General features: G+C 43.4%; 1 protein-coding gene across 2 annotated transcripts in view; it reads left to right on the top strand.

The window, feature by feature from the left end:
• Window positions 1-26594, top strand: part of CCDC60 (coiled-coil domain containing 60) — a 323719-nt gene that overhangs the window by 139394 nt on the left and 157731 nt on the right. For both annotated transcript variants that reach the window (XM_088449110.1, XM_088449111.1), the window contains one exon: window positions 3968-4050. In XM_088449110.1, the coding sequence (XP_088305236.1) occupies window positions 3968-4050 (83 nt within the window). The remainder of the gene's footprint in view (window positions 1-3967; window positions 4051-26594) is intronic.

Below are 26594 nucleotides of genomic sequence, written 5' to 3' on the forward strand. Positions count from 1 at the left end.
CTTCCTTTTTGGAGGTAGGGTCTTGGAGACTTTACATTGGCGTTGTCTCTGTGATTCCTTTAAGAGCTCAACAAATGTTAGGAAATTGCGTCCTAATATGATAGAATAGGGGAGCTTAGGACCAACCACTGCGACCACCTCATAAGTGTGCCCCTTTATGGTGAGGCTCCAGTGTTCTCCCCAGGCTGTTTTTTGTGGGCGCACCACCCGGCAAGAAACAGCTACCGCTCGGAAATTCCTCCCGCCCCAATGCGCCGTGTCCTCTTTTGCCCGGTCATCCTCAATGTGTCGTTGTTGCCATGGACACAGATGCTGAATGTGACGGTGAGCTGCACCAACATCACATGTTATTCCCATCAAAGGCTCCCAGTCCATCTGCCATCTGTGTCCGCCGGCAACAAGGACACTTTAGTGAGGGTTCTGGGCGACAAAACACAGTGCATTTCCGGCGGGGCGGGAGCTCCGGGCAGTAGGTTGTTCGGGGATGCAGCGCATTGGGGCAGGGGAGAGTGCCGGGTGGTGCAGATCAGGCCTGTCACAGTACAGGATGGTGTCAGGCTGGAGGGCAGAGATCCCTCCCCTGTATAAAAGCAAGGGTGCGCTGTTTGGATGGGAACAGTCTCCTGAACACATTAAAGAGAGTAGACCTGCGCCCACTCTCTGTATAGGAGCTATTATTTCAAGTTTAAATCATTATAAGGTCAGGGTATAAAATATTTTATTATTGCGAAGGCCTCCACCCGGCTTTTTCTTGATGCCACTTAGCTGGAAAAAATTTCTGGGGAGAATTCTGGGCTCACTCGCACCCGGGAGAAGTTTTCTGTGGACCCATGATCGCAGAGTATTTCAACTAACCCTGGCATCTCCAGCGGCGCTTCCTTGAGGAGGGGTGACAGTCGAGGTCTGAGGCCAATGTGGTGCCATCTTAATTCCCTGGTGTCTTTTCTGGCATTCTCGTCATATTTCCTGCGGTCTCATACTGCTCCAACACTGTACTTAATTCCTCTAGATTTTGACGATCAGTGTGTATGAACCAGTACTGTATATACCGACTGAGGGTTCTTATACACTGGTCAACAACCACCGTCTCTACAATCTGAGCAGCAGTGGGGTCTTCTGGCTGAAGCCAACTTTGCCCCTGTCTGGTGAGTTCTGCAACTTGCTTCCAAATTGGGTCCCCTGGTAGTAGGGCCCATTCGTTGAAGCGAGTGCTTTCCCAAAAGGAGTGAGACCTGACCTGGCCAGAGTGGCACTTTTGACTAGGTCATATTTCTCTGTATCAGCAGAGGACAAATCAGTATTGGCTTTCTGAGCCTCACCAGTGAGATAGGGGGCAAGTCTATTAGCCCAAGTATCTGCTGGCCACTTTAAATGATGTTCCACCATCTCAAATATCAGCAAATATACCTCTGGGTCATCTGAGGCAGACAATTTTTTTAGATGCCCTGCACTTGTCGTGCCCACTGACTGGGTCAGCAGCTGCAACATTTGTTCCTCTGTCTTTTGATGAGAGACCAGCAAAGTTGCTATAGTACAATAAATTTCCTCCATTTTTACAGTGGGAGGGGTAAGTAGAAACTTTGGGGCTTTAAGAGAAGACAAATGACAAGCCAGTTTACACAAATAAATATATCTCTTTCTTTAATCAAAGCAATAGTTATTCAAGTTTAACACATAAAAAGGAAACACTGCTTTTGTTTTTTAAGCAATGCAGGGGTTAAACAGAACACAGGGAAAGAATAACTTTTTTTTTCTCTTTCAGCACTGCAGTAATTAAACCTCAGTATAGATGTGTTCTCATACATCTAGCCTCCTTGCGCGTTAAACAGCCGTTCTAATCGCACCATTCCGTGGCGTGACTCAGTAGCGCTGAGACTCTTTTTGTGCGACTATTACCTTCAGATGCGTCTTATTCACACAGCGTGGGTGTAATCTGCATGCAAACGCTACGTTACAGTGTTAAAGCCATTGATACTGTAATGTAGCATTTCACATGCAGCTATACCCGCAGATGCACAGAGAACATAGGCATGGTGCATATCATTTTAATTCGCATCACTGTGTGAATAAGACGCATTTGAAGGTAAAAAGTCGCACAATAGACACTCATCTCTGCAGAGGTACATGGAGCTCCCGTGTTATGTGTGGCGCGACTTGTAGCACATGGAGGATAGATGTATGTGGACACATCTATATGTGTCTTGCTCTGTTCAAACAACAGCTGAACTTAATTAGACAGCATGAACATTAGCTGGTAAACACACTAATCAGGATTTTGATATGTCTTAGCACCTTAGTAAAAAACAAACAAAAGAAAAGTAACTTTTTTTTTCCTCAGTATACACACAAACAGCTTTTTTGTCAGTGCAAAGCAAGTTACACAAAATCCTTAATATAACTGCGTTTTTTCTGGTTCGCCAACCATACTCGCGTATACCAAACATTTTGCCTTATCAAATCCTTTGCTATAGTATGCTGGAAGCATCTAGCGATTGTGCTGTGACACAGCAGTGCACTTCCTCATATGGGCTACCAAATATAACATGGGGTATAGAAATGAGGACTCCAGACAGACAGGTACTTGGTAAAGCAGCGTCTTTTAATGGCATCAGACGCTGCACTTCAGCATATGTGAGTTTAGGCCTGGATACACACAGGCACATACAGAAAATAAAATAAATAAACATAACAGTAAATGTCCCAGCACTCTTTGTGCTTAACAATCAGAAGTTACAATATATGTGGACCTTCCAGGTCCTGGCACCATAATGTTAACCACCACCCCTGGCCTGTCGCCTGGCTAGCTTGACCGGCATAAGGAGCAAAGAGCTTAAATCTCTTCCTGTGCTCCAGTGATTATTCCGGCTGGGTCTGTGTAACTGCGAAAACCTGGAATTCCACACCTCCACTGCTAATGCAGAACGCACAGGATTCACTCCAGCATCCCTTGGAGGGAGCTGATCTCACAAAAATGTATGCAATTCAGGTGAGAGACAACCCCTCTCACCACAGCACGCATAGTATTTCCCTGTCTTGTCTTTCCCTCATTCTCTCCCCTTCTCTCCTGACTAGTATCCCTTTTTCCCATTGTTTTATTTTCTTTGTATGTATTTTATTTCATTTCATATTATGTATATTGTCTAGGACAAGCTTTTATTTTGGTGTGTTATTAAAATTGTTAATTGAGACCATCCACAGATATACATTTTCATTCATATATCTTGTATTGAAATTCTTTATATTTTATCTATATATTTTCATTTATATTTTAAACATTTATTTCTAATTATACACACTTTATTTGTTTGGATATGTGTAATTTTGTAAAAACCCAATAAAATGTCTTTAAAAAAAAATAGCTAAAATTTGTGATGGGTTTTCCATAACCTTAGCAATATGCAGTGGCTAAAATAACAGCAAAAAAAAGACTAAAAAAACCTGAAAACTGATTTCAGAGTTGGTCCAACATCTCACGAACAACTGTGCAGTCTGCTTCATTCTGTAAAAAAACAATATCTCATGTCATTTTTAGTTTTAGTTCCTATCTAAACACACTATTATTATTGTTATTTATTATTAATTTATATAGCGCACACATATTCCGCAGCGCTTTACAGAGAATAGTTGGCCATTCACATCACTCCCTGCCCCAGTGGAACTTACAATCTATATTCCCTATCACATGCACACACACTTACACACTAGGAGTAATTTTTGTTGGGAGCCAATTAACCTACCAGTATATTTTTGGAGTGTGGGAGGAAACCCGCGCAAGCACAGGGAGAATATACAAACTCCGCACAGTTAGGGCCGTGGTGGGAATCGAACCCACGACCTCAGTGCTGTGAGGCAGTAATACTAACCATTACACCATCTGTGCTGCACACCAGTTCTAAATGGTCATTTACTTTACTATAAATGTGTTAAGCTAAGGTTCTAAGATATGTCTTTCTTTCCTTTCTTTAAGCCTCCACCATCTGGTTCCTCTGTGTACCTGAAGCATAGAAAAAAGTACACTAGCAACTTAAATAAAGAGTTCAGCCACACAAGGTAAATAGATGTGAAATGTTTCCCAATAGAGCAGCTACGTGAGTCAGTGATATCTCAATGTAACATAATATCAGTATAACAATGTTTTTGTTAATTGAATCTACAGTATATAAACACAGCAGCTGAGAAACTGATGACCATGTAATAAATGTAACCAGGGCTGTAGGGAGGGCGGTGCGACCGGTGCCGTAGCACGGGCGGAGAGCCCAGGGGGTGGCACTGTTGCAGCCCCTCAGCCCTTGCTTAGCACTCTCTGGGGTGCAGACTTATGATGGCATGTGCTTAGACAAAGGGGGCGGCAGTGCCCAGGGCTGATTGTACCCATTATATACATTTTGGTGGGGGGTTTTTCAACATAAATCACTGTGGCAGCCTACAAGAAGAACATTGCTATTTCCCTTGTTTATTTGTTTTCAGACTGCCATTAATGATTTATAATTCTGTACTACCATGACAACCACAGTCACATAGCACACAATATAATGAATGGAGAGGTTTTGGAATACCACTCTGAGCTCTCTCTGCTTTGTGACATTCTTTTTCTCCCCTCGGTGTCTGTGTCTGGCAGCCATTTTTTCACAGGCCAGAGAGATTTTAAAAAGGAGATAATGATTTGTATGAGAAAACAGTAGGTGAGAAAAATGACATCAGATTTATGCTTAAAAGGTACTTAGGGCCTGATTCACAGCCGCTCGTAAGCAGCCGCTCGTTCGCTCTGAGCGATGTTCGCACAACTGCGCATGCGTATGGGTCGTAATGTGCATGCGCAAACCAGTCATTGCGGTCGGAAATCGTGGGCTCGCAAAACAGCGAGGGACTGCTAATTTGATTGACAGAATGTACCGTTTGTGGGTGATAACAGGGGAAGGTGCTTGAAAACGGGGGAGTGGAGATCCAAACGCAGGCGTGCCTAACGGTAAAAAGGGCGTTTAATGGGAGTGCATAATTAGTAAAGGAGCGTCATCGACCACGTCACTTGGTTGTCTTTTAGCCTGAACTGCTCGCAGTGATTGCGGTAGGAAAAACCTACCACAAGCACTGCGAGCAGTTCAGTTGCCTTTCGATGTACCCGATTAATCAAATAAATACCGGAGATGACGTGTGATGCGAACGGGCGTCTTTACAAAATAGCGAGCTCATTTTTCGTTCGCTCGCTCAGACATAGAGGCGTCAACAAACCGCAATGAGCGAGCGCACAATTTAAATAGCCGGCCCCTTTTTTTGAACGACCGTCCGCATATAGCGTTCCGAGCTGCATCAGGCCCTTAGTTTAGTAAAAAAAAAAAAGGAAAAAATTTTTGGGTTTTGCTTTAAGGCCCTTGCCATTGTTGATTTTGGGGGTAATGTATTTTAACCTCTTAACTGACGATTTTTCCAGTAAAACCGGTCAGAAATTGCCGGGTCCACAGGAGAGTCCAGGGAGTCAGAGGATCGGAGGAGACCCGTTCTGCACATGTGTAGAACAAATTTCCTCATCAAGGTACAGTGGGGTGGTGCAGTCGCTGAAGCTGAAGCATAGCTGGCTGCATTCGCATCCCATACGACCATGTCAGTTTAGTGGTTAATTTTTGCAACATTTTAGCTAATGATATGCTTCATACTTTGCATAGTGAATGTAAATTGCTAAGACAAAGAAAATGGGCTACTAATTGCTTAAGTATAGAATTATTAACAGTTCAACTAGCTTTGGTAAGGACTAGAACATTTTTTCAATTAAGATTTGGTTATGGAAGGGTATTATGTTGATTCAACTGTACCATATGATATTGTTTATGGACAGCCTCCGTTTTCTGTGGTTCTTATCTTTTATTGTGATTGTCCTTAATGTTTATTTTGTTTTATTTATTTATTTGTCAAAAATGTAAATAATTATAATAATGAGTCACCAAAGAAACTGATAGGGGCTGATTTGCATTAGATAAGTGCACAAATGTAGTTTTAGAAACTCTTCCCCCCCCCCCCCACAAGAAGAACAAATTACATTAAATAATATTCCAAGATAGTCTTTAAACAACATACAGTATATGTACAGCTGTGTTTGTATTGCTGATGTCACAATAAAACCTCTGAATCTGTTCATTCTGTATTATTTATTGTATTAAACGGCTGAACTGATCTGTTTTGTACAGTAGGTGACTGTGGTATGTTTAATACTGTTTAAGCTGCGTTCCACTGCTTGCTCTACACAACGTACACCTTGTGTATTATGCATCATTGATCTCAGTCATTATGAATCATGAAAAAAACTAATAATTATCAAAATGTGTTTTTTTTCTAATGAGATACAAATCCATCATCACTCAAATTTGAATAAACTTAGTGACGATATGCATATAATCATTAATATCCATGTAAAATTGTACTAATTTTTCAATGCAGGCTTCCAGAAATACTGTAGGAGCATATTAGAGATGTTACACTACACTCACTACTTGTATACTCGTCCTAAGATTTATTGTTGCTAACATGTACCTTTTTTACGCTTTATCTTGTGCTGTTTAGATCATGACCACTCCAATCCTTTACCTCTTAAATAACATACAACCCTTACAATAATAATCTAGACAATACTTTTCTTACAGATAGTGATTACAGTACAACATGCATGTCTCAAAACATTAAAAATGACACCTTCCTGTTCATCACTGATCTATCTCCTGTTTTATATATATGTGTGTACTTTGTCTTCTTATACTTATGCTACTATCCTCATTACTGCTCTTTACAGTATGTTTTCCTCTACAATGCTTTTCTTTGTTTCTCTTGCCCTAGTCTATTTTCTATTGCTTTCTTAGATTTGTCCTCAGAATTTGCTCTTCTCAATTACTTCTATTTGTTCCTGCCTTTTCCTTCCCTGTTTATTGCCTTTCCTATCTCTTTGTGCCTTTTCCTACTTTCCCTTCTTGTTCCTTCCTTGTGTGCCTGTTCATTCCCTGTTTATTGCCTTTCCTATCTCTTTGTGCCTTTTCCTACTATCCCTTCTTGTTCTTCATTGTGTGCCTCTTCATTCCCTGTTTATTGCCTTTCCTATCTCTTTGTGCCTTTTCCTACTTTCCCTTCTTGTTCTTCCTTGTGTGCCTCTTCATTCCCTGTTTATTGCATTTCCTATCTCTTTCTGCCTTTTCCTACTTTCCCTTCTTGTTCTTCCTTGTGTGCCTCTTCATTCCCTGTTTATTGCCTTTCCGATCTCTTTGTGCCTTTTCCTACTTTCCCTTCTTGTTCTTCCTTGTGCACCTCTTCATTCCATGTTTATTGCCTTTCCTACCTCTTTGTGCCTTTTCCTACTTTCCCTTCTTGTTCCTTCCTTGTGTGCCTGTCCATTCCCTGTTGATTGCCTTTCCTATCTCTTTGTGCCTTTTCCTACTTTTCCCTTCTTGTTCTTCATTGTGTGCATCTTCATTCCCTGTTCATTGCCTTTCCGATCTCTTTGTGCCTGTTCCTACTGTCCCTTCTTGTTCCTTCCTTGTGTGCCTCTTCATTCCCTGTTTATTGCCTTTCCTATCTCTTTGTGCCTTTTCCTACTTTCCCTTCTTGTTCTTCCTTGGGTGCCTCTTCATTCCCTGTTTATTGCCTTTCCTATCTCTTTGTGCCTTTTCCTACTTTTCCCTTCTTGTTCTTCCTTGTGTGCCTCTTCATTCCATGTTTATTGCCTTTCCTATCTCTTTGTGCCTTTTCCTACTTTTCCCTTCTTGTTCTTCCTTGTGTGCCTCTTCATTCCATGTTTATTGCCTTTCCTATCTCTTTGTGCCTTTTCCTACTTTTCCCTTCTTGTTCCTTTCCTCTGTTCCTTATGTGTTCCCTTGCCTGCACCTTAAGGGCATTTATATCAATTATCATGTTTTAGATCCGATAATTATATTTTCTTATCTCCACTATTTACAAGCCAAATGTATCAAAATACACATGCAGGGACATGGGCTGTGAAAGGAGCCCATCTCTGCGATGTTTTATTAGTGAAGCGATCGCATTAGCAGTCACTTCACAACTATGTCAGGACTCCAGGCACACTACGTAAATGTGAAGACCAAAGACACTGTCCCGGTAGATTTTGCAAGATATGCTACAGCAGCTAACGCATACTTACCTACTCTCCCACAATGGCCGAGAGGCTCCCGAAAATCGGGCACTGCATCTGGCCATCTAGAAGAGTGGGCAAGTCTTCAGGAACTGGTTGCCAGTGCCCCAGCTGCCTACCAGCGGGTGAAGTGGGCGGTCCAGGCGGCGGCAGCGGCAGATGACATGATTTGCGCTGATTCGCATCATTGTAGCCACATTGTAGCAACTGTGGGCTAACACCATCTTCATATGGTGTCAGGTGCTGGAGCCAATCTTCAGAATGCTTTTGGAGGTCCTTCCTTCGTACATATGGGTGATACTTAATATTTGCTGGTATCCCCCGAAAAAGGATGGCTGCACATGAATAACCTAGATATATTGGTCTTAGATGAGAACAACCCCATGAATATGTTATTGTGGGGAGTGTCATATGGTGAGGTGAGAGTGCATCCACTTGTTTACCATCTTTTTAAACCATATGATGGTAAAACTATAATTTTCCTGGTGTCTGCATCCTACATTTGCTAAAATCCCTATCTTTTTTTTTGTACTTTTTGTTTTTATAAAAGAATAATATTTTAGATTTTTGTTCCTATCTCACTGTGTAAACAAGAAGTAATAAAACAATTCCTCCAAATATCTTTAAAATAATAATATACTAATTCATAAGAAATTATATGCAAAAGATGCAGTTTGTTCAACTAGAGTTTTTTTTAATGCTGACACATGTCCTCCTTAATCTGCATATCAAAATACAATTTAACAAATGAGAGAGAGCTTAGTTTAGTTATAGTCAGCATGTGTTCCAAGGGTCAGCACATTGTCAAGGATTTTCATTTATCTCTGAGTGTAACATCTACAGTAAATGTGTATTAAAGTTTGCATTTAGCTTAGAGCGCTAGTTACAATTAGGTGCAAGCATAAAAATTGTCTGTTAAATTACCTATTCACTCTCCTTAGTCCTTAGTTAGTTATATCACAAATATATTGGCATATACTACTTTTTTATGCTCCTTACTGTAAATTACGCAGAAATGCAACAGAACATTCGGGCAAAAGCACTATATGACCTGTAACATGACTGTAAAAGTAGCAATGTTTGACTGCCATAATCTATGACAGGGCTGGCCAGACTTTTTGGACTTGGTGATCTACTTTCAAAGCCAAATATCTTCCATGATCTACCAAGTATCTACATTTGCGCACGCCTGAAAAAGGGGACGTGATGTGGCAAAAAAGGGGGTGTGACCTCTCAGCAAGGAGCAAAGGGACTGTCCTGCCGAAATCAAACATTGACTCCCACAGTAAAAAAAATTATACACATTGGCCCTCACAGCAAAAAAAAACAAACAAAATGTCCCCCCACAGGAAAAAACAAAACAAAAAATATGGTCCCTCACCTAAAAAACCTACATGAAATTGTTCCAGCCCCCCCACAGAAGACTAAACTTTCTGAGAGAAAGTAGCTCTCAGTCCATCTCTGCCCTCAGTTGTGGGCGACACCAGCAGTAGACTTAGTGCCTCCAGTCTCGATCAGTCCAGGATGCCGCATTGCGCTCCCTTTTGAGTTTTGCGCCTTTTAGCCAGCCCTGCCCCTTTGCCCCCCCCCCCCCTTAACTCTGCTCTGGCTACAGCGAATAAGAATCAGCTTGATTACTACCTGGGATATCCGTTGTTGCCCGGGTTAAAGACTGGTCCCTGAAATACACCTGCAGCCTTTATTTGTTTACATCGTCCTCGCCAATAACCCCATTCCGCTGATCCTGAAAAGGTCCTCACTGTTTGCTAACATGCATGCAAACACTGGCATAGCTACTATGGTTGCAGGGGGTGCGGCTGCTATGGTGCCCAAGCTGCCTCTGTGACCCATCGCTCAACCTGCACCCAGTGATGCACACAAGGTGGGCCTGTTCAGTCAGGGCTGCCTAGGGGGGCTCGGGTATCAGCGGTGTTGATTTGGTACCAGCCTGCCATCTGATTACATCTGGCACACACACAGACTTGGAGAGACAGCGCTACCAGTTGCAAGGCATTCAGAGCTTGCGGACCAGCAGCCAATCAGCAGTGGCAGCTCCTGATTGGCTGCTGGTCTGTGAGCTCCAATTAGCTTGCAACTAGCTGCAGATTCTAATTGCGCTGTCTGTACATGTCTGCCGGTGCTCCAGCTGTAGCGGCCCGGCATCAAATCCACACATGCTGACTACTGATGGCACACAGGGAAGGAGAGAGGCTGCTGGAGGGACACGGTATAGTATGAAATTGAAACTTTGTTTTTCTGTCACAAAAATAAATATAATACATTTATAATAATAATGTAATAAAGTAGACATGAAGAATGCATGCACTTACCTAACTAAAAGTTTTCATATTATTTCCTCTCTGTGACTTCTGCTGTAAAGGGGCACATCCACCAGGCCCGCCAAGAGCCGCGGCGGGCCCGGGTAACAGCCTAATTGCGGGAGGCGGTGGCCACGCCACCTTCGGGGAAAAAATTAAATAAAATTGCAGCGTGGTGCTGAGCGCTGGCGAGGGGAGTGCTCTGAGCCCCTTCAGCCTGGTGCAAAGCCAGGCGTAGGAGACTGCTGTAGCTGCTGCTCAGAAGCCACTAGCAGTCTCCACTGCAGCTCAGCACACGCTGTGTGCTGGGCTGCTGTGAGGGAGGGGGGGGCGTCGGACCCGGGCCCCCGGGTAATTTGTACCTGCTTCCCCCCCTTGCGGCACCCCTGACATCCACTAGCAGACTGTGAAAAGACTGAACGATTACGACATTGTAATTGTACAGTCGTTTCACAGTCTGTGCTGTGCCTACAGTGAACGATCAGTCGTTCAGTGTAGGCTCCCTCCCTCATCCCCGAACATTGCCAATCTGTCGTTATCGGTAGATTGACCAGCAAGTTCGGGCGATGATAGATGTCAAAAACGACCAGCGGGAACGCGCATCGATGGTCGTTTTTTGACATTAAGCTGCCCGATTAGTGCCTGATTAACAAACGATTGAACGATAACGATGTTGTTTTCATTCAATTGACCTGTTTAATCGGGTAGTGGATACCTGCCTTAACTTGTATCTTTGCACATACGGGGCCTGATTCAGCAAGGATCGCAGTTGCATAGACGCACACAATCGGTCAATTAATTCACATTGTGTATGCATCGCAGTGCGCAAACTAGCAATTGCGATGGGAAATGCGTTTTTAGAGGCTATGCAGACCCCGAGCATAGTGATTGACAAGAAGTGCCGTTTCTGGGTGGTGATGGGGGGGTAGTCTGGCGAACGCAGGCGTGTTAGTGCATTGGGACGGCGTTGCAGGGGCGTGCATGAATTATCCACTGCAATACCATACATAGCCTGAGGGCTTATATAGTGTGACCTGAAGTTAGCAATTCCTGAGTGAGGTCTGACTTGCCTTAATTGTGCGTATGGGTCCGATGTTACTTGAAGTATACGGATGTGTGTAAGGGGAAGTGGGCGTCCTTAATGTAAGCTGTGATCCCAATGCGACTGCAAACATTTGCATTTCACCGCTAATAATAGCAACTGCGGTGCATGCGTTCTAGCAGAATAGCGATCTTTCTGAGTCAGGCCCACAGTATGTAGTTGAGAATAATGTTCTGCAACACACAAGCAATGGGTTTGAGGAAGACTGGAAAACACATGCGGAGACATAAGTAACACAATGGTAATCACTCGTCTAGGATTTCTCCGGACAGTCCAGAAATCGAGAGATCTGTCTGGAGGCTGCCTAATCCCGGAGGAGTAGTGTCTAGAATACACGGGCCTCTCTGCCTCCACCCACTCCCCGATTCATTGCTCGTCCGACTTTCTGGAGGCCTAGAGCTGATAGTGAGACCGTTTGCCCAGTCAGTGAGTGGCAGCTGTGCCCAGATAGAGGGCCTGATTCAGAAATGGACACTAATGCGATCGAATCTGCGTTTTCCCATGGTACGCAGCTGCGAAAACATGCTAATAGTTCCAAATATCATCCCACCATAGGGACGACCACTGCTGCTTTGACGTCGCTTATCTGCATAAATATTGGTAAAATTGATGCACATCGAGCCGCCATCTTGACCTTGCAGCTGGTTTGACCAGCCGCAAACACTGTAACTCTCAAGACATGCTGAGGGACCATGTAATGGCGTCTAAACTGTCCGACATCCCTGCGTTTTATTAATCTTCTGTGTGCGCGTAATTGCAAACCAATCGCAGTGTGTGCGCAGTGCGGCTTACATGCGCAATGGCAAACCATCACTTGATCTGCATAAAAATCACATAAGCATCAATCTCTGAATAAGGCCCTGAGTGCATGGCGGAACCAGTACTGGTGGGCCTGGCAGATATTAATTTGGAATTGGACAGTACACACTGCCTGGACTGGTTTGGTGACAGCAGGTTAAGGCATAGATACCGTATATTACTGCATATTAACATGTAATGCAGGCCTGGCCAACCTGTGGCTCTCCAACTGTTGTGAAACTACAAGTCCCAGCATACTCTCCCACCGATCAGCTGGTAAAGCATGCTGGTATTTGTACTGTAGTTTCACAACTGCTGGAGAGCCACATGTTGGCCAGGCCTGATGTAATACTATGCTGTAAAGGGAATTTTATACTAAGGGGATAATTAAAGAGTGTTTTCAGATGCTGCATTAGCATAATTCAAAACAAATTATTTCTTATAAGTAACAATAGTGTCTCAAAAGTGTAGAATACCCTAGAACTTATAAAGGTGCATGTGGAGGAGGGGTGATGTATTTAAGTAGAATGAGGGGGCTCTGCATACAGGTCGGCAACAGAAATCTTGAGGCCCGGTACAATTAAAGCTCTGGGCCCCCCCTCTCAACAGCAACCCCCCACCCACACTTTCCCCTGTTGCTTGTGCCAACTGCCCATTAACCCTTCTGCAACACTCTCAGTGTTTGAGTCTATGCAGAGATAAAAATAAATTGCGTGGTGTCATAAGGAAAAGAGGCAGGGACAGCGCTTTACACGCTAGACTGGGTTTTTGTATATATATATATATATATATATATATATATACATGAATATGTGTGTGTGGTGTTCATTCTAGCAACCTGTCAGAACCCATGCAGCTCCTCTTTTCCTGCCTGGGGTGATGTCACTCCCTGTGTGTGTATATATATATATAATATATATATATATACACACTGCCTCCAAATTATGCAAGAACTATTTAGGGAAGAAGCAGGCAGCTGATATTCTGTCTGTAATGGAGTGACCAACACAGTCACCAGATCTCAACCCCGTTGACCAGTTGTGGGAGCAGCTTGACCGTATGGTACGCAAGGAGTGCCCATGAAGCCAACCCAACTTGTGGGAGGTGCTTCAGGAAGCGTGGGGTGACATTTTTTCAGATTACCTCAACAAATTTACAGCTAGAATGCCAAAGGTCTGCAATGCTGTAATTGCTGCAAAAGGAGCATTCTTTGACAAAAATTATTATTTCAAATAAAAATCATTATTTATAACCTTGCCAATGTCTTGACTATATGTTCTATTCATTTTGCAACTCTTTTGATGTAAAACACGAAATTGTCTGGGTGACCCCAAACTTTAGAAAGGTAGTGTGTGTATGTATGTATATATATATATATATATATATATATAGAGGTTCACAGATCCGGCACTCACCATACCAGCAGTCAACAGGCCCAGGTGCGCAGCCAAACCAGGGATATATATTTCATATAAAAAATGCACTGTCACTTGCCAGTCTCTGCAGACTGAGGCTGCTGCCAGTCAGTGTCACTCTGTCTCATAGGAGGGACTGAGGAGGGTATCTATAGAGGGATCATGACATTGTTTCCGACGACAGGCGGCTATTTTGCTCACGCTTTCAAGGCTGCCTGTGTTCCTCCCTGCCTCGATTGGTGGCCGTGGTAGCAGAGACAGGCAAGAGAAGGGCCGATGCGGCGTCACGTGTAATGGCGTTGCGATGTCATCCCAGCCAGACCAGGTGATGGGGCCGGGAATTTATACACAACCAATGCCACTGTTTGCATGCATGTTAGCAAACAGTGAGGTCCTTTTCAGGATCAGTGGAATGGGGTTATAGGCGAGGACGATGTAAACAAATAAAGGCTGCAGGTGTATTTCAGGGTCCAGTCTTTAACCCGAGCAACACCGGACATCCCAGGTAGTAAACTGGCAGCCTTAAGTATTTGATTAATTGAATTAATCATAATTAGGCGCCGCGGCTCCTCTGATCCTTGGGTCCCGAGACGGGTGAGGCATATAAGGGGCATTAGGGGGCTCTGGCATATAAAGGGACATGTGGGTAATGGCTTAAAGGTGCATGAGGGTACTCTGATGGCACATAATAAGGCATGAAGGGGCTCTGTTAGCATACATGGTGCCAGGGGCGTCTTAAGAGAGGAGGGGACCCGTGTGCACTCCCCGTGCGGGGCCCCCTCCTCTCTCCCCGGTGGCCGGCAGCCAACTGACGCGACTGGCCAGCCACCAGAGCATTAGTAGATTCCAATCACTAGTGTGTGCCCGGAGTCTACTGCGCATGCGCAGAACGCTGTGAAAGTGGCCGCGGCGGCCAATTTCTGGTGTTCTGTGCATGCACAGTACTCTCCGGGCACACTCTAGTGCCCGGAGACTGCTGCGCATGCGCAGAACATCGGAAAAAATGCCCATTCTTCCAGTGTTCTGAGCAGGGCTGACACCCGCCGTGGGATCACGGACAGGTAAGTTTAAAATAATATGGGTGCAGGGTGTGTGGTGCGGGGCCCCCTGGACCCGGGGGCCCCGTGTGCCCCACACACACTGCACCCATTGTAGATACGCCACTGTATGGTGCATATGGTCAGTGGCGTCCATCACCCGTGGTGACACCCGGTGTGGATAGAATTTTAGTGAGCACGTCAAAGCCGTGCACTGGCAAAAGGGGGTGTGGCATTGTTGCTAGGGTCATGGCCTTATGGGTAGGGGGCCCGTTTTAGTCACTCCGGGGTCCCAGAGATGCAGACTGCCACCCGGGACCAGTCCGTGTGCGGTGCCGGCTCACTCACTGTGTCAGGAGCCGAGTGCTGCATGTAATGCTACAGTGCAGCACCCGGCTCCTGTCACTGAGGAGGAGTCAGCACTGTGTTACACTTGGCGTTTATCACCCCTCGGCGGGTGACACCCGGGTGCAGTCTGCACCTCCTTTGTGACACCACTGCTTATGGAGCTGATAGCATATAAAGGGGCACGTGAGAAATAAAATGGTTGTATTGTACTTCAGTTTTGCTCACACCCCAGAATGATATTATATTTTCATGTATTTTAATTTGTTTATTATGATTAAAAAATGTTTTAACTTTGGCTTAAAGTAATCTGATCTAATGAAATGGCTGTTCATTAGCTTTGCTGTCTCTAAATAGCATTATTAAGTTAAAGTATACAAATTGTATCCAATATTGAGCAACATTTTTACCAATTTCCTATTAGTTATCAATTGGACCCAAAACAAAAAAAATTCTATTCCCACTTCCCAGGGATAGAAAATCTTTATTTGGACCTATTTAATCATTTTTTTTGTTGCCTGGTACATGATTTAATAATAAAAAAAAAACTTTGTTCGGGCATTAGTAAAAATTAGAAAAAAAATTATATTTTAATTTATTTAAAGAAGGGAAAAGTATTTTTTTGTAGTAGTAACATTTTTTTTTCATTTACAGTTGCCACGCTGCCCCCTATTACCATCCTCAGATAGTAGTTGTACCACCTCTGTACTTGATAAATAGTCAAGAACATGGAGAAGCTACAGTACAGTATGCCCAGAGATGACAACTACTGTTCATAATACTCAGAGATAGCCACTCCTGGCGGTGGCTTTTGCTGGCAAAAAAAGTCAAGGATAGAACTTATAAGGCCTCATAAATAGACTCCTGAGACTTCAACTAAATTAAGGCCTATTTTTATAGCATCCGCACTGGTAATAGTTACCATTACTCCCCTTACCTCTTATAGTACTGAAAAAGCTCTCAGCTCAACTGCAAAGGGAATCTTTTTTTATGGTCTGGCATCCTTCAAATTAATTACATTTGTGCCATATTAGATCTGCAACGTCAACAGTGGACTATGATCTCCATCTTTTATCCATCTGGCAATATTAGAGTTGGGTAAACTTCATTCAAGTTTTTTCAAAGGCTTTACACTGTTCAGACAATTTTTGTCATCTGATTACTAGCTGTTTTATGTTAAAAACTTATACCAGAGACATTATTCTTACAATTTGTGTGCATTCACAAAAAAATCACTTTTGTAGGTTCCTTCTGAATCCACCAAAATTCCCTGGCCAAGACAACACTTAGGCCGATGTCATATAACATTAAGATGAGGAAATAAACTCTAAACTTACATAACAATAGTATCTGACCTCCTCATATTTTCACTGGTTGACACCTGATGGTCATGTTTAGTTATAAAGCTGTTGTAAGTATATCTAACTTACTTGCCCCTTTGTCAATAGCACTTAAGGTGCATACACACGTAAAGATTTTCTGTCCAACCATCCAACTAGTTGATTGGTTGGAATGAAAATCTGGTAAGGTAAGAAAGCAAATGACAATCAGCAATTTTCTCCCAAATGCCGGAAAATGGACAAAAACTGTTGTTTGAACAAATTGTTTAGATCAAACATTTAACAAACTTGTCTGAAAGACCATTTTCATCTGTTTTCTGGCATTTAGGAGCAAATTGATGATCATCAGTTACTCCCATACCTTACCAGATTTTCATTCCAACCAATCAACTAGTTGGATGGTTGGACAGAAAATCTTTACGTGTGTATGCAGCTTTAGTCCCCTTTTGTTATCCATATCATCGACCCTAAGAATTATGAATATAACTCACCATTTAATACAGTTATTTAAAAAAGGCTGACAATTCAAAAAAACTGACAGTTTACAGAGTGACCTGTCCTAATTAGCAAGCGATTCATGAATGTTTTCAAATATCAAGGTTTCTGTACACAGTGAAACTTATGATACTGTAGGAAAATACTGTAATTTTCCTAACAAATCCTGTTCACTTGTCTGGGAAACCAGCACACGGATTCCTCTCTCATGCCGCATCATTGTCGCTAAGTGTCTTGTTCACACTTGGGAAATGCATGACGTTGATATGTGATGGCATCATTCATTGGTCACTACATCTTTTCAGATTTTACTTTTTTTTTTTTGGTAGAGAATTCTGGTATCACGTTAATTATCATTTACATCTGAATTTTTCCTTTTTAAGGCATCTGACTTGGCACTGTTTACAAGTAATTAGCTCTAAACTTATTCTCTGAACTCTATTGCCTCTTGTTACTGCTTTCTGACCACTACATTTTCTCCAAAGCTTAACCACAGCTGCTGACTGTGGCTATTTTGCTCTCTCCAATTTTAACATTTGATGCAAACATGAATTCTGCTGTTATGTATCTTGACTTAAGGTGCGTACACACTAGATGATATTTTACACTATTCGCTCAATTCCGACATATCGGAACGACAAATCATGTAAAAAATGTCCAAATTGTGAGTGTCCACTCACGATAATGATGCGCGTACCCGCTGGTCGTACATCGCATCTTCAGATCTTGCCTACAGCAGGCAAGATTTGCCTATATCGTACACAATTTTGTGCAGATCGTTCATGTATTTGCACTGACGATCTATCGTCCATTCCGTGTCACTTGACTGATATATTCCTGTAAACTCCCAGTCTCCATTTTGTGCATGACCCACTGTCCACCAATGTGTATAATACATGACCCATCCACTGACCACCAATGTGTAAATGCATGACCCACTGTCCACCTATGTGTATTAAATGCATGACCCACTGTCCACCATTCCGTGCCTAGTCCTATTTTGTATATATAATATATTTTTAATTCATATTATGAACATAATGAAATGATTCTAAAAACTTTATTGAAAAATGCAAGAAGAAAAAAATTACTTTGCCATTAAAACACCATAGTATTAACAACATATCTAAAAACAACATTAAAATACTATAACTATAAACATAATTAAGAACAACAATATTTGGCAAAATTAAAAAAACTATAAACAAAATTAAAAACAACAAAACATACAGTATCAACATTATAAATTCTAAAAAAATAACCAAACTCTTTAAAATCATTATAAATTCGTATGCGTCCATTTATTTATTTATTTATTTATTTTTCCCCTAGCAATGTCTTTGGATAAGGAATGCAAATTTATAACTGGCTTCCTGGAGCTTTATGAAGCTAAAGAGTGTCTCTGGAGGGTCACCTGTCGTAGAAAGCTGATAATGAGTGTTTCGGCTTTGAGAGCCGATGGTGTGGCAAATGTGCCGATGGTGCGGCTTGTGTCTGCCAATGATGCGGCTATAGCCGATGATAGACAGTTAATAATAGATGCTGTGGCTTTGGGAGCTGATGGTGCGGCAAATGTGCTGATGGTGCGGATTGTGTCTGCCGATGATGCGGCATTAGCTGATGGTAGACAGTTAATAGTAGATGCTGCGGCTTTGGGAGCTGATGGTGCGGCTTGTGTGCCGATGGTGCGGCAATAGCCGCTGGTAGATAGTTAATAGTTGATGCTGCGGCTTTGGGAGCCGATGGTGCGAAAAATGTACCGATGAGGCAGCAAATGTGCCGATGGTGTGGCTTGTGTGCCGATGGTGCGGCAATAGCCAATGAAGTGGCAAATGTGCAGATGGTGCGGCAAATGTGCTGATGGTGCGGCAGTTAATAGTAGATGCTGTGGATTTGGGAGCCGATGGTGCGGCAAATGTGCTGATGGTGCGGCTTGTGTGCCACTGGTGCGGCAATAGCCGATGGTAGACAGTTGGTGGGAGATGCTGAGGCTTTGAGAGCCGATGGCAGCACAGTTGTATTGACTGCAACTAGGAAGCCATAGAAGAAGCTGGAGAGCTGGGGACAGCACGGAAGCTGCTGGTGCGGCTAAGGTGTCAAAGGTGCGGCAAAAGTCGATGGTAGGTGCTGCGGCTTGAAGAGACGATGGCAGCACGGTTGGTGCGCATAGGAAGCCATAGGGAAACTGGAGAGCTGGGGATAGCACAGAAGCTGCTGGTGTGGCTAAGGTGCCACTGGTGCGGCGAAAGCCGATGGTAAAGAGTATGTAGTACAATAGTATAGGTTTGGCTAGGAAGCCGGAGACAGCACGGAAGCCACCACGAGAAAACCAGAATCTGAGATGGCAAAAGTTGAGTGTGTTGAAATAGAAATACCATCCAATCATGCTGTGCCATGGATAGCATGTCACTTCCTGAGGTGTGCCGATCGCCTAGCCACCGACGGTGCTGGAACAATAGCATCAGTAAGAGGTAAACTGCTAGCAGAAGACAAGTCGTGACCGCAACTTGTAACACTATTCCAACAAGTCCAAAAAACTATTGGCATTGGAGGAGTTCGTCCAATATAGCAGGCCATACTAAAGTGACGCAACAGTTATATGGGTGAGAAATAAAATCCAGAATCTCAGGACAGTCTTTGTGAAATAGCGGAAGAAGGTGGAAGAATCCAAAAGATCCGGAGCCTCCGCCAATGAAGTGTACTAACCCACCTTGTGGTACTACGATATAATCTAATTTCTTCTGGAGAACCTCAGCGAAAGTCACTTGTCCTGATGGCCGAGCGAGAGGGAGAAGAGGAAGCGGCCGAAGTTGCCAGCGTGGCGTTCGAGGAAGGTAGGGTAAGTAGAGACACAGTGCGTACACACAATGGTTTTTTTTTTTTTTTTTTACATTACTTTTTTTTAGTTCCGCAAATGTCCACTCTATTTTATTTTATCTGAGACACTCCTCCTGCCATGGCACTGCCCCCGGTCCATAAAAATAGGCCAGGTACTCCTCCCTCATTTGTTTTGCCCATGCAGCCCTTTTGGTTTACAGTGGAGGTGTTGCCACAGATGACAACTGGCCAATCTCCTCAGGCTGGTCTGGGTCTTCTGGCATAGCTGTGTCTGATACCCTTTGTTGTGGTGTTTTGCGCTATAGAAAGTTATGCAGGACACAGCACACCAAGACAACCCAGTCTATCTTGTCCACACGTAGGTTTATTGAGGTGTGGAAAATGCAGAAGCAGTTACTTAGAATTCCATACGCATTTTTCACAATATGGCGTGCTTGGAAAGCCTGTAATTGTAGATCCGATTCTCTCTGGTCAGGCCCCTTTGTGCATTTGGCTTCATGATATTTTCATGTAACACGAAAGCCTCGTCAGCCACAAACACAAAGTTTAGGCCATGCTTGGTCTCCTCCACTGTCGGCAAGTTGAGGGTCTTGGTGGTGAGCCTCTGGTAGAATGCCGTCTGTTTGATCGACACACCATCCGAAGCATGGCCATTCTTGCCAACATCCACAAAGATAAATTCTTAATTGGCATTCACCACCGCCATGAGAAAGATGCTGAAGTACCCCTTATAGTTATAATAGTAGGATCCGCTGTTGGCAGGTGGGGTGATGCGGATATGTTTCCAATCTATGGTTCCCCCACAGTTAGGGAAATTCCAACGCTGTTCAAAGTCTTCAGCAATGGTTTTCCATTCTTCCACAGATGTAGGAAACTAGAAAAAAATAAAATATTGGTTACAACATGAACATTATTATTATTTTTTTTCTCTACAGACTCCCACCCAAGAACTGGACTTGGCAGGGACTCCAGACTTCAGTCTGATTGGAGAAAGTGAGGGGGATGTCTCTCTTTCCCCATGCCCACTAGGGCTGTAACTAGGGTAGTGCGGCCTGTGCCACAGGGCACCGCAGGGTAGGGGACGCTGTTCAGGCCTGTCAATTTTCCTGTTTATTATAATTTTCACTTGTAGACTCCCCTATCTCTTCCTTGGCCCTTTCCCATGAGGCCATGGCCCTTTTTCAGGTGCACTTTCTTATGTCCCTATTTACAAAATAGGGGGGTGCCAATGCTCTTTCTGACACAGGGCATCAAAAAGTCTAGTTACGGCTCTGATGCCCACCACCAACTGCACCTCCCCAGAAAAAAGGAGACGCCAGGGAAGAAAGCAGCTGACCACGGAGCCTGCAGACGACTTCTTGCGGCAGATGGTAGCGGTCTTAAAAAGACCCCCCGATCACCTAGATCACTTTACGCCACACATTAATCGCTCCATGCATCAGGTGAGGCCTGAAATGCAACTAGAATTTCAGTGTCTGGTGTATGAGTTGGTCATCAGGGCGATGAGAAATACTTTATCTCCAGCTACCTACATCGCTGACCCTCATTCCTGCCCACCTGCCCCTACACCTCTGTGATGCTTCCCACCCAATCACAGCCTACTCCCCCACCCACTATCCCGTCTACCTCAAGCAAGGCTATGTATAGTGCACTTTTTGAATCTCAGGAGGAGATTCCTGGGTTTTACAACCTTAGGGTATAGTCAACCGTAAGCGCTGCTGTCTGATCCGATGGTTCCCGATGTACCGATGGTTGTATATACGTCCTGGAGATGACGTACGCTAGTGGGCGGCTAAAGAAAGGCTGGTGGGCGTCTAAAAACACAAAGTGATCGCTCACCAAGACATAGTGGGCATGCTTATGTCTTGCTGTGCGAGCGGATGCCTTGATGTTACTTAGCTGAATTTCCAAACGCTGGGAGCGAGCAGCCGCAACTAGCGAACGGGTCTGAATCAGGTCCTATGTTCATTTCCTACAATCATTGCAATTTGTGTGTGATGTATGGGTACTTCTTATACTCAATAAACATAGGCCTAATTAAAAAAAATAAAGTGACGGTAAAGCTATTATGCTGTTTAAAATTACATTACCCAATTAGCCTCTTGCAGGCTCCTTACTTAAAAGGATTATTTTATTTAAATATATTGCTTTAAAGATACCAAATACATTTGCCTGTTACCAATTAGTATATGTATTTTGCTGTTTACATCTGATCTAGTCTGATGTCATGTTTGGCATACTGTACCTTCGTCTTTGCCTGCTGATGGATAAGTCACATATTCCCCTTAATTGGGCTCCGATTGATCGATCTTAGCTTGCTCTCCATGGATGGTAATTAGCAAAAACCAAGAACATAGTTTGCAGTTCTAGTCAAGCCCAATTATGTAATGTAAATTAAAATTAATTTCATCCACACATTCAGGCAAGCGTTTAACATTTTTTGATATAAGGAGCTTCAGTATCTACCTTGTTTTTCATAAATGAGAATCTGAACTCACTGTAAAGACCTAAAGACTGCAGCTTTGCTGTATGATCACAGCAGCCACAGAAGCTGTCTCTTCTGTATTGTAGCTGCAAAGAATTAGGGATACAACTCGGGTTAAACTGTTCAGTTGCCAATCAGCATAAGCAGTTTAAGAGGGATGTAGTCAAGAAGCCGACAGCCGAAATGCCGACCGCCGGCTTCCCGACAGTGAAAGCCCGGCATGGGACTAATGATAGGCAGGGGAAGGGGGGGGGGGTTAGGGTCAGGCACTAAGGGAGAGATTAGGGTTAGGCACGCCTAAGGGTTAGGGTACTTTCTTACCTTAGTCTGGATCTTCATTTGCCGGCCTTCTGGCATCAAGATTTCATCCGCCGGGCTTAGGTCTGGCGGTAATACATACGGATTCCGAATAACAAGGTTTACATAAATCGCACTATTACAGATAGCCCACAAGTTATGAGTATGAATATTGTATAGGAGGTTTTGTGTTCAAATTCCTTGCCTAAGCTTTGTTAAGTACCCAATTTACTTCACTTAAGTAGAAACAATGTTTACAACTAAACAATGTTTTCTTTTGATGTCCCATCCCTAGTATGTATTACCCATTACTCTATGGAAAATATGGAGACCATTAGTTTTTAATACTTAGGGAGGAATTCAGTTAGACTTGAAAAAGCAAAAACTTAACATCAGCGACGTTTTCGCACAACTCGTGTTTTGAAAAAACGCGAAAAATGCATTTGCATGAAAATGGTTCGTGGAGTGACCAGCGAAAAGTACAGGTGAATTAGGGGAAATTGTCTGTACCCCTTAAAAATAAGTAACTGACATAGAAAATAATTTTAGAAGTGTGTTGGTGGCCCTAATAAAAGTATTTGGGGTTCTTAAATTGTGTCAAATGGCTGTTTCATGAATATATTCATATGTGTGTAAATTGATAAAAAGCTATTTTTTTAGGAAGAAAATAATTACTGCAGTTAAATTTTGGTTACATTAAAATGGGTAGAAGTATATTTTTGAGTCAAAAAAGTGCATTTTTAAAAATTTTTTAAAATACACCTGGTGCAGCAACCTGCAATGTTTAAAACACATGTCCCATCCATAGAGCCCCCCCAAAATACCAGACCCAATACTTTAAACCCATTTTCCAACACTTTTAAAAAATTTTCACCACAAAATTCATGTAATTATTGGCCAAATTAAGATAATTAAAAAATAATTTTTGCTTAATTTGTCATTAGGGGGTGTGTCCAAGGGTTCTGAACATAGGCCCTCATTCAGAGCCGCTCGTTAGCGGCAGTACGCTCGTTCCGAGCGATGTTTGCACATCTGCGCATGCGTACGGTTTTTAGTACGCATGCGCGAACCAGTCAGTGCGGCCGAAAATCGTTGGTACGCAATATAGCGAGTGCCTGCTATTTTGAATGACAGAATGAGGCGTATGTGGGTGGTAACAGGGGAAGGTGCTTGAAAATGGGGAGTGGAGATCCGAACGCAGGCGTGCTTAAAGGTCAAAACGGGCGTTTTATGGGTGTGTATATTTAAAACAGCAGCGTCATTGTTCACGTCACTGGGTTATTTTATAGCCAGAACTGCTCGCAAATTTGTGGTAGCAAACACCGGCCCTCATTCAGAGCCGTTCGCTATTTGCGGTCGTTCGTTTAAAAACAAGGGGTGGCTATTCAAATGATCCGTACGCACATTGCAGTCTGTTCACACCTCTAAGTCTGAACGAGCGAGCAAAACATACGCTCGTTTATTTGTTAAAAACGCCCCCTGGCCACTCGCATCCTACGTCATGTCCGCTATTTATTAGATTAATCGAGTACATCGACCAGCGTATGAACTGCTCGCTATTCTTGTGGTTGGTGTTTGCTACCACAAATTTGCGAGCAGTTCTGGCTATAAAATAACCCAGTGACGTGAACAATGACGCTGCTGTTTTAAATATACAAACCCATAAAACGCCCGTTTTGACCTTTAAGCACGCCTGCGTTCGGATCTCCACTCCCCATTTTCAAGCACCTTCCCCTGTTACCACCCACATACGCCTCATTCTGTCATTCAAAATAGCAGGCACTCGCTATATTGCGTACCAACGATTTTCGGCCGCACTGACTGGTTCGCGCATGCGTACTAAAAACCGTACGCATGCGCAGAGGTGCAAACATCGCTCGGAACGAGCGTACTGCCGCTAACGAGCGGCTCTGAATGAGGGCCACCAACCACAAGAATAGCGAGCAGTTCATACGCTGGTCGATGTACTCGATTCATCTAATAAATAGCGGACATGACGTAGGATGCGAGCGGCCAGGGGGCGTTTTTAACAAATAAACGAGCGTATGTTTTGCTCGCTCGTTCAGACTTAGAGGTGTGAACAGACTGCAATGTGCGTACGGATCATTTGAATAGCCACCCCTTGTTTTTAAACGAACGACCGCAAATAGCGAACGGCTCTGAATGAGGGCCATAGTCCCCACATTTTTAAGCAAAAATAGGAATTTTAAACAACTTTTCACCTGCTCTGAGATGGTGAAAACAGTTTTTTTGTCTATGGAGTTTTCGCACTTGCAAAAACTTTGGCAATAGGATTGCACGACACGGATTCAGTTAGCAGCGGCCTTTCGCAGCTAATTGAATCCGGCTCTTATTCATAGAAATTAAGGGACACAGACATTAAATTACAAAAATAAGATGGCAATATTATTATTACTGATAATGGAGGCAACATTATTATTAATATTGATAATATTGGAAATTGGGACACATTATCTTATCATTATAATACAGATATTGATTTACTCACTATACAAGGGTTAAAGCCTGGTTACCTATTGCTATACCGTTTCCAGCCCGGTTACCTATTACTATACCGTTTCCAGCCTGGTTACCTATTGCTATACCGGCCTCAGCCCGGTTATCTATTGCTATACCGGTCCCAGCCCAGTTACAGTACCTATTGCTATACCAGTCCCAGTACGGTTACCTTATAACCTTATATTATTATTGTCAGTTATCTTCTAGGACTAGGGACTGTTTTTCTTCCAAAATAGAAATTCTCTTTATTTTTGGCGTAGTTTTTCTTTAACTAAAGGTCCCCATCCACGGGGTGATTTGTATCCGATCCGATCTCGCATACGATTCCCTTGAAACTTCTTCCCTTGACATTCTGTACGATTTGTATTTAGAAATGGTGCGATTCTACAAACGACCATACGATCCGATGTATCTTAAACGATTGTAAATTGTTTACGATCAATAATATGCAGCAAATACACATACGATGCATCTGTTGGAATGTCAAAAGGGGAGTGCTTATCTAGGGGTATAAAAGGCAGCATCCATTTTAGATCTGTGCACACTCTGCTCAGTGACTAGTGAGGCTTGATTTTATACGCTGCTGAACGCTGTACTTTGCTAGTGTGTTTTGCTTTGTTAAGGCTTGCCTTTTACAAAGTGTGTTATTTCTCTACTTTCTGATGGATTCCTATCGCCATAAGCTTCTGCTAACCAATGGCTATTTGAGGCTGAAAGGTGTAGGACCTGAGGAGAGGAGGAGGATGTGGTCTTGCTGGACCAAGGAGTGGCTGACGAGGAGGGAGAGCCGCTCCAATATGCCCCTGCTGATGGAGATTAGGGAAAACAACCCGGACGATTATTGTAAACTACCTGCGGATGGATGACGCCACATTCCAGGAGTTGATGCGTCTGGTGACTCCCTATATCCAGAGGCAGGACACAAACATGAGGAAGGCCATTCTGGCTGAGGAGAGACTAATTGCGATGCTGAGGTACCTGGCTACAGGGAGGTCATTTAAAGACCTGAAGTTTGGGACCCTTATTTCCCCCCAGGCATTGGGGTGCATCATACCGGAGACCTGTGATGCCATTGTCAATGTCCTGAAGTTCCACTACTTCAAAGTAAGTAAAACATTACACATTTGTTTCTTGTGAAAGACATTTTTATTTTATTTTTGAAAACACAATGGGGTATAGTAAAACAACCAACATGGCTGTATATATATTTATAATGTTTGTGGGTACATAATTCCAGGTATGCAGTCTAGAAGCCGGCGGACCTAAGCCCGACAGCCGGCTTCCCAACTGCTTTATCCCAGCAAGGGTTAAATGACAGGCTTCTAAATCTAGACGCCTGTCATTTTGCCGATGCCGGGAGGTGACGTAGGGTTAGGCACCCCCCCCCGGGAGGTTAGGGTTAGGCTACGGGGAGGGAGGGTTAGGTTTAGGCACCCCCGGGGGGGACTTAGGGTTAGGCGGCAGGGAAGGGGGGGTTAG

The sequence above is a fragment of the Taudactylus pleione genome, unplaced genomic scaffold (genome assembly GCF_031769625.1).
Source record: "Taudactylus pleione unplaced genomic scaffold, aTauple2 ptg000479l, whole genome shotgun sequence".
NCBI classification, from domain to species: Eukaryota; Metazoa; Chordata; class Amphibia; order Anura; family Myobatrachidae; genus Taudactylus; species Taudactylus pleione.